At 38.8% G+C, this 20,457-nt stretch overlaps 1 protein-coding gene and 1 long non-coding RNA gene across 3 annotated transcripts in view; one reads left to right on the forward strand and one right to left on the reverse strand.

Annotated features, from left to right (window-relative positions):
- Positions 1–20,457, forward strand: part of LOC137172936 (uncharacterized) — a 280,586-nt gene that overhangs the window by 217,062 nt on the left and 43,067 nt on the right. The gene's annotated exons all lie outside the window — the stretch shown is intronic.
- si:ch73-206p6.1 (phospholipid scramblase 1) lies at positions 3,333–10,650 on the reverse strand. The gene is made up of 7 exons (XM_067578225.1): positions 10,582–10,650; positions 9,831–9,920; positions 7,475–7,517; positions 7,155–7,375; positions 6,812–6,973; positions 6,142–6,303; positions 3,333–5,724 (listed from the first exon to the last, which is right to left on the reverse strand). Exons 2-7 carry the CDS (start codon positions 9,897–9,899, stop codon positions 5,695–5,697), a joined length of 687 nt encoding a protein of 228 aa, XP_067434326.1. The 5' UTR covers positions 9,900–9,920; positions 10,582–10,650; the 3' UTR covers positions 3,333–5,694.

A 20,457-nucleotide genomic window follows, 5' to 3' on the forward strand; every position in this document is an offset into this window, starting at 1 on the left:
TTCTGTTTCATTCTCAGGATTGCCAGAGTGAGAGTAAATAACCATCCCCCATTTTATATTTTACATCTGCTGTCTTTCCCTTTGTCTTGTGTTTATGTGATGTTTTCCTAGGCTTCGTTTGAACAGATGTTACTTCAGCCATTTGTTTATCACCGTGGATTTAAAACACAGATACCACAAATTCCAGTTACTGTATGCTATCTGCAGGGAGCCACCCCAGCGGTGAACAAACGGCACTTCATTTTATTCTCAGTGCACGTCAGGGTCCAAAACTAATCGGAGGAGTCTATTTTATGTTCCATTTTTGGTGAGAAGAGAGAGTTTAAACATACTTTCCAGACTTTGGTTTCACTGATTTGTTATCGTAACCCAAACAGGATACTTACGGGAAACACTCCCAATCAGTTGTTAAAATGTCATTTTTAAGGTCATTTAAAGGTCTTTCAACAATATCCAAAATGTGTGCAATACTTAACCGAGCCGATCAGTGAAACATAAGAGGCTAAGCCCACAGCTCTCGAAAGTGAAGTGTCAGTGGTGTAAACACACTACAATTCATGGCTGGCTAATCACCCAAACTGATATGTCTGCTTCAGTCACAGGGCAAGACATGTTAAAGTTGTTGTTTGTATGTGTCATCTCACCCCTAGACTTCAAACTCACTTGTGTAACCAACTTTTTACAACTTTTTCAACTTTTTTTAATTTTTAAACGTGTGTAACACAAAATTGTTACACAGTTCAGGGACTTTGTTTTAAATTTTCTTTTGTTTTTAATTATAAGCAGACTGGGATGTTGTACAAATGTTCTCTTACAGAGTATGCCAAGAGAGGGTGATTTTTTTAAGGAAGTCTCCACAGTCTATTCAAAAAAAATTTGGAGAAAACACTGAAGAGTCAAACATTAATCTTTGCTGACCACAGCTGTTTCTGTACTGACTCTTAGTTGGACGAGTTCACGGTGAACTTGATTAAAATGTCAGACTACAGAAACCAGATAAATGATGGTCAAGATACAGAGGAAACAAGGGGAAATGTAGCTATAAGGTCGTTTTACATGTTACAGATAGTGAATAGTAAGGCAGCACAAAACCAAAAATTTGCTTTCTTGGCCTGTTTTTAATTTGTAACATTGAAAGATTGACCATTTCTTATTATTTTTGCTATTTTCTCATGAACTTCTGCAGTTATTTGTATGAAAAGCAGGCATTATTTTCTATCATTATTTTAAGTTTATTTTGATGCTTGTAGACCTGAACCCAGTTGCAGATTAAACATTTCTAAACACTTTCTGAAACCACTCAAGAGCACATACCTCTGGCAATGTCGCACAATGCTGACACATTACATTTTTTGTATCTAAATTTAAACTCCTTTTTTTTTATGCATGTGGTGTCACAGAGAGCAACTCCTCTATTCTCATGAGGATATTGTTATCTTGAGGGCAAAACTTACATTTATCACAAAATGAGAAACTGTTGGTTTAGTCCACAGCCATGTAAGCGGCTCAGTGAGGCTGTACTTAGTTAAATGCTAATGTCAGCATGCTAACATGCTCACAGTGACAATGCTAGCATACTGATTTAAAGCAAGTATAATGTTTACCATGTTCATCATCTCAGTTTATCATGTTAGCATGCTAACCATTTCAGTAGGCACAGCTGAGGCTGTGGGGGAAATGTTTGTGTTCACTGGGTCATTCTCTGGTCATTTTCTATCCTGGGAGCAGTAGGTCATGACCTGTCTATTTCAAGAGTGGTTCATCTCTCTGTCTTTCTGAGGTTGGCTGGGGTAAGCAGCTGTCTTGATAAGGCTGGCTGTATCCTATAGTAACCAAGGTCAGGTGGAGATATGCTGTGCTTTGTGCAAATGGTCAGACTGGTGTCCTCTTAGAATTAATAGCAAGTGACCTGTGTACTGACTATGTGACTTCAGTTAACTTTTAACAACATAGTTTCTTGTTTATAGTTCAGTAACCAATAGAGGCACAGATGTGTGAAGAATAACCTTATTTGGAGGTAGTAAGGGAAAAGATTTGGTGAAGGGTTTAAAATACTCTTGTCTGTGGAAGTTGACCACAGAATTCAGTGGCATTGCACAGTGTTTTCACTTGTATTGTAACTCTGTTCTTGATCGAGCTTCAGTAAATGTTCATGCGTAAGACATCCTGGTTTCCTGACAAGTTCTTCACTTTGGGTTAACTAGCTCTCCATCACAAATCTTTCACAACTAATTAGTTTAGTCATAAAATACTGGACAAATTGAAATTTTGACCTGATGATGGCACCAAATGGGAAGTGAATGATATCACCAAAGTTTTTATAAGTTTTCCTGAGGGGGGCATGAACGTGGCAATCCATCCAGTGGTTGTCAAAACATTTCAACCACAAATGTAAACCTCACAGGAGCACCAGAGAAAAAGTTGGGGTCACCAAACTCATGAGGATACATCGTCTGGGAACCATGAATATCTGTACATAATTTTGTGCAAATCCATTGGGTAGATAGATTAGATTGTAGGTAGATACTGAATAAATGCACATTTTCACCTGCTGCTGGTGCTTAAGTAAAGTCAGGTTGATCATCAAAGTCATTAGGATTCATCTTCTGTGCACCATGATTATGTGGTAATCCATATTTCAGTCTGTACCAAAGTGGTAGATTGACCAACCAACTTAAAGACCAACCGAGAAATAAAAAAAAAAATCTCATGATGACATGAAAATTGAATGAAATATCATCCCTACACACGTCCTCTCTGGCCCTCAATGTACACGCCTCCACAGTTCACGTTGTTTTCCAACCACAGCCTAATTAAGTATAGCCCTCAGAGCAGTGTTGCAACATATATTCCATGAACTCAGAAAATCATGTTAAGCAATGTTTAAAAAGTATCAGTATTACACAGATGGCTAAAATCAAATTTGAATCACAGTACTTCAAAGACGTCTGAGATAGCACAGTACATCAAAGTGGCCGCATATATTTACTCAGATGTTTTTAAATGTTAGATGATAATTCCAAAATGGTGAGTATCATCTTCCATCAATCAAACATCATAATGAAGACATGTATGTGTGTGTACTATTATTTCATAAACCTTATAAGTTGTGTAAAGATCTGTATAAGCAGTTACCTAACTGCACCAGAGACAGGAAGGATGTAAGCACAACCCTCTGCTCCGGTCTTGCTCTTTACTCGGCTCCAAAGTCGCTCTTTTCATTGATGTGTGATTAAAAAAGGCTTAAAAAGGCAGTTTTAAATGAGATTTTTTTAGGTTACCTCCAAGGTTAACAGCTTCAGGTTAATGGCTTACTTGAAAAAAGGAGAAAAACGTTCTCATTTCCTTTTTTATGTTTCCCTTCACAAGGACATCTGTGCATGATGTAATCAGTCCAATCAACTACTCTGCAAGCCAGATTTTTTGCACCAAAGAAAATAACACTCAGATTTCTGAAGAAAATTGCATAAATGATTCACCGGGAACTGCTGTGTTTAAATCATACTAATGTTAATGGTTTTAATGCTAGATGGATTTAGAGATTAGATAAAACAAAAGTCAGAAGAACTGCACGCAGCACAATATTATTTTTTTTATTGAAGTGTTTCCATGGACTATTTGCACAATTGAAGCTCAGCTCACAGAGTTAGTTTGCATTCATTGGATGATTAAATGATTTATTAATTCACAGTATTAGTGCAAAAGTAGAAGAATAAGTATTTTAACAGTTTTTTTTAAATATAGGACTGTCTGGGAATGGCTAGATTCCCTTTGTTCCACATTCTGATGTAACTTTTTGGCTTTTAAACACAATCAAAGAGCCTTTGGAGGATGTAGCACCAGCATCTTATACTATTAACACATTCTACCAATACCACATGCCAAAAGATCCGCCTAATCTTAATTGAAAGAATGTCAGATTTATTTAAATTGAGTACTTTCTCAACGATTTAAGCCATGAAAACAGAATATACTGCCAAAAAAGCATCCATCTTAAGTCCTTGTTCATATCTTTAGTCTTAAAATCAAGTTAAGACAAATCCACTTATGGTAGGCTAATTCTACAAACAAGAGTAAAACAAGAAAATTAAAGATTTCACTGAAAAAAATTGTTCTTCCAACTGGCCATTTATAACATTTTTTTATTTATATAAAAATAAACATTTTTAAGACTGAATATCTGTTGAAAAAAGACTTAAGATGGACGTTTTTTGTTTTCTCATTTTCCCATTTTCTGTACCTTAACCACATACTGCATACATGGGAAGAAAAACACTTTTTGTCATGGTGTTACAAAAAAACCTCCTAATAACCCTAATGTTGATGTAGCACATTATGTCTTTGCTACAATATTTTTTTAATTTAGAGTACACCATCCATGATCAGACTGATGGCCATACTCATTAAATCATATTGAATTTTACATTGAAGCTTGGTGCACTGCAGGATAGGGAATTAATGTTTCATCTAACTTGCGTATTTTCAACATGTACAGCCGTAACACCATGTGTAATGTAACAGTGAAAAAGATCAAAATTCAAGTTGATATACCAGGACATGTATGCAAAATATGGATATTTAGAAGAAAACATGTTCTAATGTACAAAACCTCCAAAAAATTGATCTATCAGCATATTCATAGTATCAGTTGCAGGTGTGTAATTCCTGGGGCCAGCAGTAGCTAACACTATATTACAATAGCATGCATTTCAACCTGAGTTTGTCCAAAAATATACAACATCATCAGACACTTATATCTCAATAAAAACCTATGGCATAAACAGGTATTGAGCTTGTTCATTTGGGCTGTGTTGGGTTATTCTTAAATGAAAAGCTAGCCCCCTCTTGTGGACAAGACTGGGACAGTAGATCAAGCTTTAACCTTATCCACTCCCAAATAAAAAACCTCTCTACAGAGATGAAAATGCATAATTATTATGGCATAGAAAATATTACTTTGTATCCTATGATATTTATGTTTCATTTAAAACCAACACAAGTACACTCATAGCAAACAAACACACGCACAAAGCAGTGCCCACACACACATTGCTCTACGTTGACAAATTGTTAAACAGACTGAAATATAAATCAATAAATAGGGGCTTTGAATATCTGAACTATAAACTACTACATTACATGAGTCCTTCAGTTATCACACAATATAGCTGCAAGCATAGTGTTCTACTTAAATTAACATCTTCATTATCAATATCACCAAATTACACAAGTGCTATTTTTTGGTTAACACTTGCTTTCAAATCATCGTGACACCCCTCTTTCAGCACTTGCCTGTAATTGTGTTCCCTTTTCATTTACTTGCACATCGAAGTCATCCCTCTATTCAAGTTCTCTTTAGTAGTAACTGAGGCTTCTGGGCCCAGATGGGCTCCAGCAATGAAACGTAAACACAAATGAAAAAGTTCCCTAAAAACACTGCACTGTGTTCTCACAGCCTTGACCAGTATTCAGTGACGTGTTCTAACAACCAACCTGAGCAGCTAAGATTTAAAACAAACCTTCTATTTCATTGTTCATGCAAAATTATAACATTTAGGTACATTTTGGTACTTTCTTTAAACTATCCATTTGAAGGTTGTTCTCGTAGTAGGACATTTGGGACTGATCATCATGGCTTTGTGGCCTTGTTCTTCCAGGAATGTTATATGCTTACATGGAAATCCTGTTTGGCTCCTAGTTAGTGGTCTCAAAGAACATGAAATCCTGTGAAAAAAAAAGAATTAATAGAAAAGCAAAAACATTAAATTGACATTGATCTAATGCCTAATTGCACTAAAAAAATGTCAGCCAAGGTGTTTCACTGCCAAATTGACTGTGAAAACTGCGCTGACATTTTAGCATTTTAGCAAATGTGACTGGTACTACTACAGCTCTGACAAGCTGTTTTGCATTTGTCATGATTGGGGTGGTTTCAGGTCACATTTCCCACAAAATGTTGGCTAAGTGGTACATTAAGTGGTAGGTACATGGTTTTTACGACTCCCAGCAAGGAGGTCATATAAGGCTACTGCATCTGTAATAGCCACATTCTGGTGGCAGAATGTACAGGAAAGTAACTTTACAAGTAAACATGTTACTTTTACTTTCAACAATTAAAGACACATAAAATGTTTCACTTACAATGAGAAAACATGCGCCGATCATAACAGCCTTCATTCTCACGTCCAGATCCATGGGAAACTGGATCCCGAAGTTGTCTGAATCTGTGAATGCTTCCCGAAGAAGTCCCGTCCACTGTTTACTGATTTTCCCAATCTTACTGACTTCATCCATTGTCAAAATCTGGAAAAACAGTCACCAACGAGAAAAATTGCTGACATGTGTTGCATTAGGATACAGATCAATCCGTAGACTTGTTTAGTTTTATTGGAGGGAGACCATGGAAGAATTCATCTCATCCAATTCCAGCTTTTTGCCCACTGCCACACTAACTTCAGTTTTGTAACCCCAGTAATTACTTCAAAGCCAGCAAGGGAGGGACCGGGATGGTAATATCATGCTTCAGTTACCCCTCCTCTGGGTCTGGTAAAAGGTCTGTATCACTGACCCAAATCCCTTTCACAGCTCAATCTAATAAAACCAGCTGAGCCATGGAACAATAGCCACACTATACCACACAAGAGCATGCCCTGTGCCATGGTTTCATCCAGGCCTTGGCCCGCTCTGATTGGAAACATATTCCCTGCTTCAGAGCACGAGGTGGATCCCTTACAAAAAAATGTCCGGAGGGTAAGAATGGATAATGTTTTCACAAATTTAAGGGATTTCTGTGTTTAGATCATAAACCCACCTCAAAGTCAACATCTGGAAGGCAGCTCCATCCACAGAAGGGCCCATGGATCTTCAGTACAGGCTCGTTGTGTTCGTTCGCAACGATGAATTTAGGGGAGAACGGGTGCCACTGTTGTATAATGTACCCTACTGTGTTACCTGGGGGAGCCTGCACCTCCAGCTGAGTGAGAGATTGTTGGAGAACAGAGTGTGATTTGTAGTCATATCCTCAGGAGAAAATGTTTTAGAGGGACACGTAGAACTAGAGGATGTGAAGTGTAAACACTATGTTGTGGTGGAAAAAAACAACCTTGAAGACTGTTATTTCATAGACACAAAGTCTCTCAGAGAGGTTCACTCACCTCTTGTAGACAACAAGGGAAGAAGCAGGACATGCACTTAAGTGGCCTGGTGACGGTGATGACTTCCTGTCCAAAATTGTCGAGGACGTGGATGGTGAAGGAGCGCATGGGGCCACAACACTGTCGACTCAGACAGTCATTCTCCTCTACAGCGTAGAACACATTCTGACCCATGACGTTACGTACTTCATACTTGTTGTTGCTCTCGAAACCCACAAGAGCTGTTTGGATGAACAATACGTGACAAGCTGTTATTACTAAACCTGCACTGAACAGAGCTAGCAGCAAAATTGTTGGCATGTTTACATACTGTACTGTACCTTCAACAAGCTCAACTTTCTGTTTGATGAGTAGCTGGTCCACCTAGAAAACAAACCCAGATAGGGAATTTGTAATTTTGCTTTCCTTTTCCCCACAAATTCTGCAGTTCAGTGAGTGAGAGTAGGTGTTTTGAAAAACTGTTGGCATCAACATACTCCCATTGTGTAGCTGGCCACTAAAACCGCATTCTAGTGTGGGCTGCTGAGCTAGCTTAAAATAGAGTAGTTATACACATGCAGTAGAGGCACTTCTTTTTCAGTGGACCTATATATTCTATTTTGGTGGACATACAGTACTGTGGAAAGGTTTTAGGCACTTGAGATGTTTAGATTCTTATCCATAATGCATCACCATCAGGGAGGGGTCTAACCATTCCCAAATTTATTCTGCAGCATGACCACAACCCCAAGCATACAGCCAGAGTCATAAAGTACTATCTTCAGCAACAAGGAGAACAAGGAGTCCTGCAGCAGATGGTTTGGCTCCCACAAAGCCCTGATCTCAACCTTATGGAGTTAGTCTGGGATTACATGAAAAGACAGAAGCAACTGAAGCAGCCTAAATCCACAACTTCTCCATGCTTGGAACAACCTGCCTGCCAAGTGCTTTGAAAAACTGTTCTGAGAACTGTACTGAGGAGAATTGACACTATTTTAAAGGCAAAGCGTGCTCACATGAAATACTGATTTGATATAGATTTCTTCTGTTTACTGAACTTTGCATTAAGTTAATTGATAAATAAAACTGCATCCTCAATTTACTTTTCATGCCCAAAACTTTTGCACAGCACTGTAGTAACACAGCACCACTGGTGTTTATGCTGTACATGGACCAACAGAGAAATTTGTGTGCGCAGTACAGTTTCTTGGATCTCAGTCTGCAGAAGTGAAGGCTGGTAGATTGACAACAGCAGTATCAACTAATCAGCAGCTTCTTTGCCAATAGACCCTTTTCACAGCAGACATTTTGACTTGTCATAGCAGGAGAAGCACAAGTGTAGCTGATAACATTAACAATGGCTCTGTTATATTCAAGTGTCCCACTAAGCCCTGACAGTGAGATATCATGCACAATACCAGGACCCTGAAACTGAAACAGCTAAATGGAATTTTTACACTTGTGCTTTTGTCAAAATGTCACATCATTGTAGCATCAGTGCACTGTGATATCTGTTCATTTTCACATGTAGGGTGTAAAATATGTTTTCAAACTAGCTAATTTGATGAAATATTGTTAAATAAAAAAAACTTTATGTTAAAAGTGTCTATCAGCATTACATACTGACTTCATCAATATCCAGGGCTGTATTTTGATAATAAAGCCACTTTTTCATTTTATACTTGGTGAAATTGGTATCCTAAGCAAATTGATGCTAAATATTTAGGGAACTGTGTCCCTTCATTAACATATGCTAGCACAAGACAAAGTGACACTCACATGTATTGCTTACATAAAATATGTGCAGTGGTGGAAGGTAACTAAGTACATTTACTCAAGTACTGTACTTAAGTACCATTGTAAGTAATGTACTTTACTAGAGTATTTCCATTTGATGCTACTTCATACTTCCTCTCCACTACATTTCAGAGGGAAATATTTTACTTTCTACATATTTTACTACACCACATGTATCTGACAGCTTTAGTTACTTTTCAGATGAAGATTTGACACAATGGATAATATAACAAGCTTTTAAATTACAACACATTGTTAAAGATGAAACCAGTGGTTTCCAACCTTTTTGGCTTTTGAAATCTTACAAAAAGCAGTGCATAGTCAGGGTCACATTTCAGATGTCTAATGATTGTTAACAGTTCCACCAAATAGTGATTTCCCCCTATAAACTTCTCACATGGTTTCATTTCAAAGATCAGAGAAAAAGTCCAAAAACTGAAAACAAATTTGCGTATCAGAACTTTTTTGCTTCTTTCCTCTCCCATTAATCATCTCATGACTCCTCAGATTTATCTAGTGACCCTTTGGAGGGGCCTGACTCCTAGTTTGGCAACCACTGGACTAAACTAGCTAACTGTATATGAAGTATACAGCTACAACAAAAGCTACAACAGTAACATGCTGCTTACACACTGATGCTTCAGTATTAATAATCTGATGATGTCATATATAATAATATATCAGTCAGAGGAACCAAATCACTACTTTTACTGCTAATAATACTTATGTACTTTTACTTAAGTAGGGTTTTTCATACAGGACTTTTACTTAATAATAAAAAGTAATAGAGTATCTTTACATTGCTGTATTGGTACTTTCACTTAAGTAAAGGATCTAAATACTTCTTCCACCACTGAAAAGGGGTGAAATGTTTCTTTTTTTTAAACTTTCAATATTTACCTGAGTGAGGTATTCTAATCCCGGTGGACAGCCTGGTATTCCCGGGCTGGGCACAGCATACATATTCATCTTGTAACACTGGATGGAGACCTGTTGATGAGTGAAATGTTCAGAAACTGAGATCTAGCGCCATCTTCTGCTTGCTGAGGTGACGCTCATAAACAAATGGGGATAAATCGCGGCAGGTGGACAGCAGACAATACCATATGTGTCTACATTAGTTTAAACTGTATTGTCCAGTTCATAGAACAGCCTGGAACACTCCTGCTCTCTCTACTGGACTAGCCGTGCCTTTATTAATGTGAGTATCAGAGTATCACAGCCTGGGGGAGCTGCTGCAGACATACATGGTGGGCAACACAGACAATCTCGGTTATTCCTGGAACTGACGGGCTTCAGTCGGTAAGACACGACCATGAGAAATCCTCTTACTCCCCTTTGTTTACACATAAACAAGAAGCTTAAAGCCCCCACAAGCTGCACACCGCCCAAATCTATATGTAGGCCACCCCAGAACCGATTTCTGTTTGTGATTCGGCTCTGTTAAATATAGGATGTTTACTGCCTATGAATGTTTCCTCAGCTAGTAATGAGAGCGCTCGCCGTGGTTTGATCTGCCTACTTTTCCATTCAGAGGTTACGGCGAGTTATTTAAAGCGATGAGCTACCGTCAAGCCCTACTTTACTTACATTGTAGGCTTTACTAACTATGAGTCAGACGGCTGTTATTATCAGAATCAGAAATACTTACCGATATTTCACCTGCTACTTGGAAAAATAACAGGCCACTCCGGAACCAAGCCCATGGAATAAACCTGTAATCTCATTGGGCAACGTCATCGTACTTCCCATCTCCATGAGCCAATGAGAAGGCAGGAGTGTAGAACAGAACTTAACAGAATCCATAAAGTCAGACAAGAGCATAATATAACAGAACAGACTATCAATAAATGCCTGTTTGCATATTTAAACAGCATTATAGAAGGCACACACGATGAATTTGTTAATTGTACAACAACAGTTGACCGTTTTCTGCGATTTCTGATCAATACATGATGTTTTATTGGAAATATGTATTTATAGATTAACAGGTTTCCATTTTTCATCCACTTGATGTCGCCATTATTACAAGCAACTGAAGCAGAGTAAAAAAAAAAAAAAAGGCGTTTCCCACATATATGCACAGCACAATAGGATGTTATCACAAACAACTGTTTACAATAAACCCTGACATCTAAATCATATCATTTATTTCTGATAGGTAGGGCTATTTTGCTCTATGGTTATGGTCTTGTATCATTTAAAAAAAAAAACATGGAGCTAAATAAAAATAAAGGGACATTCTTTATTTTCTATTTAAAAATATGCTTTATAACATGAAATCCAAACTGGAGATAAGTTCCCTTTTTTTCCCTATACCCATCATCACACATACACAGACATTTAGTCACAAACATGCACACTATGATGACATTACTCAACTAAATATAAAAGAAGAGGTGGAAAATTAAAAATAACTTCCATATGGCACTAAAGTTGATACTCTTGATAGTCAATAGGAAGCTTGCAAGTCTTGTTGAATTGTGAAAATCTACCCTTTAACAGGAACCTTATACTCTTTCTACTGTGGTGCATTGATCAGTTCATTAAGCCACATTTTGACTGTAGGAGCCTCTTCTTTCTCACAACTCATAATAATAAGCCTTTGTTGCTGTGATTAAGCAATGAGGAGGTGGTGTGTGGTTATACATTTTAACTTAACTCTGACATTGTATTTTCTGCATTTATTTATTATTCTGTACAAGTGCAATTAGGCCTACTACTATTAAATATAAAGAGTGTAAATGAATGATAAATATTGACCAGCCTTGATGAGTTTACTGGTGTTAGCAGAGTCTTACAGTAAGATTTGCCCCCTAATACAATAAGGGGGGTTTGCCATCTAAGAATTACAGTGGTTGATGTAGAGTTAAGTAATGAAGACTGATGAGAAATGACATTTTCTTGTTTTGTTTTGTTTTTTTTTTAGCTATGCTACTGCCATGGCTCTAGGGATGGCAATATCCGTCGCTCAGTCTATCTCCTGGTTGGTCCATCACTGTCATCCAGACTGAAATATCTCAACAACTATTGAATGCATTGCCTTTAAATTTGGTACACATATTCATTATTCCAATAGGATGATCAACGAATTCTATTGACTTTGGTGACCATCATGAGGTTGGCAAATTGTTTCAAGTGAAATGTCTCAACAACTACTGAATGGACTGCCATTAAAATTTGGTAAACATATTCATGCCCCCCCCCCAGGGTAAATTGTAATCATTGTGGTAATCCCCTGACTTTTCCTCTAGTGCCACCATCAGGTCAACATTTTAGTGTGTTCAATACTTTGGTTTATGACCAAAGTATTGGTTTATTACCTGCAAAACTAATGACATCCCCATCAGCCTTACCTGTACTTGGTGTTTAGTGTTAATCAGCAAGTATTGGCATGCTCGCATACTAAACTAAGGGTACATGGTAAACATTGTATCTGCTTAACATCAACTTGTTAGCATGCCGATATTAGCATTTATCCCCAAACACTGCTGTGCCTGTAAGTAAAACCTCACAGAGCCGCTAGCGTGATTGTAGATCTGTAGTCTTGTTAAAGATACTGTTGTTAGTTAACTTAAAGTCTCCCTCCACTCCAAAATAGTCTTCTCTTGTTCTTACAGTTGGATGTTTGAGCTTCACTGTGCAGAATGATATATGTAAAGAGCTGAAAGTTTCTCTGTGCTCAGTGAAAATCAGATTTTAAGAGGTGGGCCTACGAACATGATTTGTGACATCACAACTAGTTTGGAGACAATCTTGGTCCAGTATTCAACTTACACAAGTGTGATGTGGAAACTTGAAGCCTCCAGTGCACATACACTGAGAATATACTTAACAGTACAATAGGAAACATCTTGTGTCCAGCAGGAAAACATCTCAAATGAAATATATTTGCATATTCATATATTATTGAATTTTTAATGAGAGAGAATAAGTAGATCATTTAGGGATTTTGAAATTTATACTTTTTTGTGGAAAAACCATATCAGACACACATTATTATTCCAAGCAGATTAATTTTATATGTCTTAATACATGTCTGGAGTGCATCTGTAAAGAATGCAAAGTCGTGAATAAGACATTCACATGAAAAAAACATCATGTTAACGTCAATGCAGTGCATGTGTGCTAAATGAACATGTGTTGGGCGATGACCATATGGTATTAGAAGTATACGCCAGTGTGATGTAACACAATGAACATTGCCTGCCCTAAAACCACTGCATAGATCATCAGTGTAGGAATCTCTGAGTCAGCTTCGATGCAATTAGCAAGTACCGAATGTGTTTACATGTGTGGGGAGTGGTCTTGAGTGTAGCTCAAAAGCCTTTTTAGGTCAAATGCATCACAATCTGTTCAATCTGTAGGGTTTGAGAGATAAAGTCTTAATCTTCGTTGTGCGTGGCTTGCAGATATCCACTGCAGCAACATTGCCATTCTTCTGTTTTGTCACAGTCAGAATGTGATTCTCTGCAGTTATTAGGCCACATATGGTATCAACACCAACATATCAACTTTATATAAACACACCGCTGCATAATAATAACAATCTATGTGGGGAATATGTGTGTAGACACTGGATTGGACAATACATGCTACATCCTATAAAAACAGCATCCCTCTTCTATTTTAAACATGTGTTTATAATATCAGATGTCATGATGTGATTGTGTTACATCTACTACTATATTCTAGCAAATTGCATGTTATGGTAGACACTATAGCTCTGCTGTCCCCACAATGCAGCGGTGGAGTAATTCTTACAAGCTGTACCCACAAAGATTCACTCAGCTATGTACACAAGCAACAGAGAGACAGAGGTAAAAGTCCTCTGGATGTGCTCAGATCAAGATTGTGCTTATAAGAATATTTTAAAACAGCTCCACTGTATTCCTTTTGATATGATTAGCATAGAAAAAATAGCAAGGTGTTTTTGATATTATCCATTTCCTTGGGGAACAGATGGGGAGGCAATGGTACAGTAGAGTGTGTCAATTTACAGTAAGGACTCAATTAAATTTTTTTGAGCTTGGTTTATCATAAGGAGGCTGTAGGTGCACTTGTCTAAGGACTCCTAGATGATGTAACATGTCTTTTACATTGGAGCATGGATGGTAAAGTCTTTTATTGTTGTCTAGACTGGAAACTGACTAAGAGAAAATCAATACTCTGTTATTTAAGAAGCAACCATTGGAAAATGTCCTGAGAAACATCATAACCTTTTACTTTTGTCATAGAAGCACTTGAACTCTATGTGCGGGTTATTATATGTTGTATCCACTGGAGAGCAGTGTTGAGCTAATGATGCTCGGCCTCATGGCCATTACTAGGACTAATGCAGAAATTGCATTTTCACTGTAAAACATAAATAGTCACAAATAGAAACACACACATACACACTTGCTACTCCGTTACAAATGGCATGACGTTGTTGGGTCGAATATCCTTATTTGTGAATACAAATTACCTGATTTCCTCAAGCGCTTCTGATTTCTCCAAGAAACGCTAATGAGAACAAATGATGACTCGCACACAGATCTGCTGACACTTCAGGCACAGACAACTAAAACACATTTTAATTGATTCATGTTACAGCAATTGCTTAAAGTGACCTGACATAGCCTAGAAAACACTGCATACAAAATCAGTAGTGTGTTTGCTGCTGTAAATCTTTTCATGATATTGCATTAATATTTGTTTATTATTTCTCATAAAGTATACATTTTACACATGTTTTAGGTATGAATTTAATTAAGCTTCAAACACATCATATCTGAAGAATAACACAAGTGTTTTGAAGCATCAAGGGCCCATTTTATCACCCCGACTGCCCAACCGGAGCACTGAAACTAATGTTCTTCATCAGCGAGATCAAAACAAAGTAATGCAATGACTTTGAAATGGTGGCGTTCTTTGCTCCCATCTGAATAAACAGACTGGACAGTCAGGGGTCTTTGAAAGCCAGTCAGATTGTCTTTCTGACTCCAAGAGCCCAGTTACTCCCACCAGGGGTTTGTATGTATGTGTGTGTGTGTGTCGGTGAGTGTGTATGCGCACAAATTGTACAGTCTCTGCTCTCTACATTCCGACTAGTTTTACAATTTTTCTGTGTTTTTTTTTTTTTTTTTTTTTTGCGTGAAGGTGGTGCTCTTTACCCGCATGGGTAATCTTTCGTGCACTCCTAACGAGGTTGTCATATTCAGCGCATAATGAGGAGCCTAAAGATGAATGTAAAAATGCCTCCATTACACTGCTTTCATCCTCTTGTTCATTAGGTTAGCATAAGGTTACAATACATTACTCCAGTCCCAATGTCCCACACATAAAATTGCATGTGTCACTGAGGAGGCTGTGTGTTACTTTGCCATGATCATTTTCATTCATGTACACACAAACACACACAGTTACCTGCCTAAGCTTAACCCTTAACTGAACCAGATTCTTCGCCTAAATCTGACTTTTTTTTTTTAGTGATGTTTTGAAAATGGCTCACATAAAAGACCACTTCATGAGGGTTTCTTAATACAAAAGGGTCTGTTATTCACACCCGCACATAATAAAATGCAAATCTATTGTGTAGACGTGTGTGTGATGGATTTTCATCATCCGTGGATGTCCAAATTTGCCACATTCACTGCTTTTGTTATTCCGTCTCTGTCTCTTCACCTCTGCCCATCCCTCACCTCCCTCCCTCTTTTTTTTATTTCTCCCATTTCTGCACCCCTGTCAAGTGCTTTGTTTGCTGTGACTTTCCATGCGGTTATCTGAGCGGAGACAGTATGCCTCACTCTGGCACAGGACCTCAGTTTCCACGGCAACTTTATAATTGTTTTGGATGCGTTCCAAACGCCACTGGATACCGAGGCATTATTGATGTCAAAAGAAACATGTATGAAATGAGGAGATGTGGAGGCGTCCATATGGTTCTGTACACAGCCTCATGCAAAGCCATTTAACTGTTTTTCAATGGGAGTTTTGTGATACTGCTGAATAGATCCCACATGTGTCGCATGATATTTCATAATTTTGATCTTTCTGTATCACAAAAGGATAATAGCACGCAATACAAGCCACTGAACTGTGCAATATTTCCCCTATTCATGCCATTAAGTCATTGTCACAGTATGCACTTCTGGGTTGAGTATGGCGACCTTACTGAATACAATATGTCCATCATGATGCATTTAAATAAAAAAATCTGAATAGTGGAAATGAGAATGAAGTTGATCTGAACACATAAAGGGAAAAATAAAAGTCTGCAGAACCAAAGCTTTTCTCCAGTTGCGTCCAGTACATCTCTGCCAGCCTCATTCACTTCAAGTAGTCTTTGTTTTGACAGGAGAGACGGCATCAGTTATCCCAGTGCTTGTCACTATAACCATATTGTAACCCCCCCCCCCCCCCCCCTCCTCCCCCCCATCCCCCACCAACTCTCTGTCTCTCTCATGTGCAAACACACACACACACACGCACACACAGCCTCACAGCACCTCTGAGCCATGAGCTGTGGCCACATTAACCACTACGCCACAACACTCATTAAAATAACATATAGTGTCAACAGCAGTGTGGCCCCAAGTGGATAAACCCAAAATGCTCTGTCTTAACTCACAAATCCACAGGCTTTTCTTTACATCAGAGAATTGCACTCTTAGCAGCAGGTTTACTTCTTACCACTGCTTATGAAACTTTGACTCTTTCTGAGTCGTTATATTATAGAATCTGCGATAAAAACGAACTGAAACAAGGTCCTGACTGATCTTTTTTCTCTGATCTCAGCCTCCCCTCCCTCTGCTTAATTTATGACCTGTGAGGAGGAACCCAGGGAGTGAGAAGTGAGTGAGACTGGTGTGAAAGCCCTGAATAGAGCAGGGGCAACAGGCCCTCCAAATAACACAAAAGAGGCACCACAGCTGTTTGGAGGCAACACAAGCCTTCACGAGGCACTGTCTTCTGCACTGAGCTCCCAGACTGGCACTCATGCTGACTTTGTAAGCCGAGTTGTTATATGAATACTGTAACACATTAAATTTACGAGGAGAAAACCTTCCAAGATAGGGTCCATGTGAAATTTAAAGTTTAAAAGATGGCGTAATACTACCAAATAAGTGTGGCTATTTTACTTGAAAAAAAAAATCTCTAAAAATATCTGCCCTTATCTAGTCCCTAGAAAGAGGATGTTCATACTATGACATGCGCCTTTCAATTTATTCAGTCTTATGTCTTATCTCTATATGGTGCCAGCAACCAAACAGGAACACAGACAGGAAAGGGGAAAGGGAAATATGTAAATAATTTGGAAAAGGGATCAAAACTATTCTATTCCACAGTGAGAGCCAAGAGGAAAAAAAACAGCACAACAGCCGATCGCCTCTACAGAGGGCCGGATGATTCGAGGGCCCTGCAGAGCCGCAGGAAAGTGTCACCAGCCTCTGTGAGCTCGCTGTCAAGTGCCGGTTTCTGACTGTCAACTGCAGCTAAAAATGATTTCAAAATCCAGGGTTATAAGTTCAGTGCACTGTTTTCTTCCCCCAGACTGAGGGAAAAACGCTGTCACCATTGCCGGGCCTGTAATAATTTATTCCCCCCTGTACAAACTCTGTTGGCTCCCCAATCCTATGTCTGCGTCTTAGTTTTCCACTCATGCCCATTAGCTAGCCACATGCAGGACACGTGTGAACTCTCAGAATGATGGCGGCTTTTGGTGTAACTTAATTGCAGCCCATATTCATTATGATGGATGGAGGAGGCACTATTCTAAAAGTGCTTACTGTTTAGTATGTTTGTATGCACCTAGTGTGCAAGCACAGTAGTATAGTTTCATGTGTTGTCAGTGTTATTGAGCATGGTTTGTATTCTTTTATACTTTTTTAGTGTCTGTCTCAGAGTTGAAATCTCATTGTCAGGCTAGAATAATAAATTAATTGAACTACTTTTCAAGATGAGATAATATTTGGGAAACATGAAATGGATACTTTGGACATTACAATCCCCAGACTTCTGAAAAACAGAACAAAAAAAGTTCTCAGGTACAAAATGGTTGAAAAAGAGCTTAGTCTGCTCCCTTTTCTCCTTCTCTCTCCGTCTCTCTCTGTCTTTCCCATCCATCCATCCACTGAGAGAGTATCCGGAGCCATCTGCGACCACGATCCATCCCCAAACACTGGGGATCACAAAGGTGTTATTTTTCAAAGCTGGCCCCGTCCACCTCCTGCCGAGGGTGTGCGGCTGCGGTTCAAGGGAAGGTGGGAAACTTCTGAGGCCCTGTTCCCCTTGTACCCCCCTCCCTGTCGCCTGCCTCCTCGGGGGCAGCCCTTTGAGGGTGTCATAACTGCGGCCTGTATAACATGGGTTACTGCTGACGGCGGTTGGTCACAGTTGATGAAGCCTTTAAAGAAGCCTCCCCTCTCATGGTTTCTGTTAAAATTCTGGAGAGCAGGAGCAAGGCCTGGCTCCCAGACAATTACAGACGTAGTAATGGGAGGACTCTGGGCCAGAGTGGGCCTGCATTTTGACTGCTGATGGGTAGAGGGTGCTCCAAGTCCATGTTTGAAGAGAATGTTGTGCAGTATATTGCAACCCTACAGTACCCCCCACCCCCCACCCCTCACCCCCTTAAAAAAAAAATGAAATCACCCTCTCCATTTTAGTTTTGTGCCTGTATGCTTGCAAGTTGCCTACACAAAATGAGTCCTCCATGTTTTGTGCTTCGCAGCGGTCTCCATTTCACAAAGGAGGAGAAAAAAAAAATCCATGAAGACTATGAAATATGCTGTAAATAGACAAAGCTGCAGAACATGCAGCTGTTGCGGTGCCATCCTGTTGTCTTGTGGGCTTGGGGGAGGGTGTGCGCAAGGTAAAATGGGACAGAAAGCCTTGACAGTGTGGTAGTAATAGCACGAGAGCGTTCGCAGCACCTGGTACTCACCTCTTTCTCCACAGAGTCCCTGTGGACATGGTGTCCTGCTGGCACACCGTAAAACTTGATTGTGGAAAACACCATCATGCTGAGACTGATAAAAGGAAAAATAGGAGATGTTTTTATTTTCAAATTCTGGGTGTAACAGCAGAGGAGGGAAAAAATTGTTGTGCAAATAACATTTTTTCCTTTTATATTTATTTTTTTACAATCCCTTGTAGACTAAAGACAAGTGTTTAAGAGTGCAGAAACTTTGCTTTTAGATGCCAGCTATCCTTTTTCTTCACACTATTAACTAAGTTACACTGGCACATGATCTTACAGTGTGGACTCATGAAGTATGGTGTCTAAAATATTTAGGTAATGGGCTATTATGGATATTTAGAGAATATAATGTTCTGTCTTTTTTTTAAAAATAACTCTTTTCTATAAAACTTTGCAATCATTACTTTGTTTTGTTGTTGCACTATTATTGCATTATTCTCATTATTTTTGGTCTAAATTATATCTAAATTATTGTCTTGATGGAGTCCATGTTGAATTAATGTTAAAGGAAATTATGCTCAGAAATTGTTAATTGTTAATTAATAACATCATCATTATCATTTAAAAAAAATCAATTGTAAAGTTTAAATATGCAGATATGGTACAAGTATTTAAGTATTTATTTGTTTTAGAGTAAGAACAGATTATTTTCAGTTTCATGTTTAGTTAAAAAATAAATAATAAATAAATAAAAAGACATTTTGTGTTTATAATTTTCAGTTGTTTACACATTTTACTATATTTAATTTTCTAAATTTTAGAAAACTTTCTTTATACGTATGATCAGTTTCAAAAATACATTTCTAAAAGTTTTCATATCTGTACTGAAAAAATGCTTACAGAGAGGGATGAGTTGAGGACAGTGTTCCAGTTTTGAATGTTAAACGTGACAACTCCATACGTACAGTGAGTGTGCTGTTTCTCTTGGACTCAGGGAGTGTGTTGAAGCTGGACTAGCCAGACAGATACAGCGAGGCGGCCACCTTGCCCTGTGTGAGTCGGTGTCAGTGCAAAGTGCAAAGGCCAGAGCGGTTCAGGACTTCTCCTCAGGCCGAGCTACGTGAGCTGCGAGCAATGTGGACGACACGCTCGGAGTGGACCTGAGGAGGCTCAGCACCGCACAATGCTCCTCTGTTCTTTGTGCTGTGTTTCTATCTCGCTCTCTCACTGTCTCTCTCTTTCTGTCCTACGAGCACACACTCGCACACACTCATACGCACACACGCTGAAGAGTTCTCCTCCACACAGTTGGAAAGACAGGGGTCACTGACTGGATGCTCCCAGCTGAGTACTTCAGTGCAACCCTTCTCTGAAACACACACATACGTGAATGCGCACACTTACAGACACATCCACACGTGCACTGTGTTAATGTCTTTTTCCATGCTGGCACCCTGCACAAAGCTTTGGCGGTGTTGCAGTCTGCATTTCTCTCTGAAGCATTAACTGAATGTTTTTCTCATTCATTATATCATCAGTCAAAATTGACTCATGAAAGCATTCTTCAACAGCTGAGGCCTGTTGCTAAGAACAACAGCCATGATAGTAACATGATTTTAATAG

Source organism: Thunnus thynnus, chromosome 21 (assembly GCF_963924715.1).
Source record: "Thunnus thynnus chromosome 21, fThuThy2.1, whole genome shotgun sequence".
In the NCBI taxonomy this organism is placed as follows: Eukaryota; Metazoa; Chordata; class Actinopteri; order Scombriformes; family Scombridae; genus Thunnus; species Thunnus thynnus.

Bases quoted from the DNA above. Each gene is read 5' to 3' on its own strand.
- si:ch73-206p6.1 (XM_067578225.1), bottom strand. From the start codon at position 9,899: ATGAATATGTATGCTGTGCCCAGCCCGGGAATACCAGGCTGTCCACCG. The intron at 6,304-6,811 runs GTGGGTTTATGA...CTGTTTTTCCAG, and splicing joins TTCCAGATGTTGACTTTGAG to ATTTTGACAATGGATGAAGT. The intron at 5,725-6,141 runs GTAAGTGAAACA...TTTTTTTCACAG, and splicing joins TCGGCGCATGTTTTCTCATT to GATTTCATGTTCTTTGAGAC.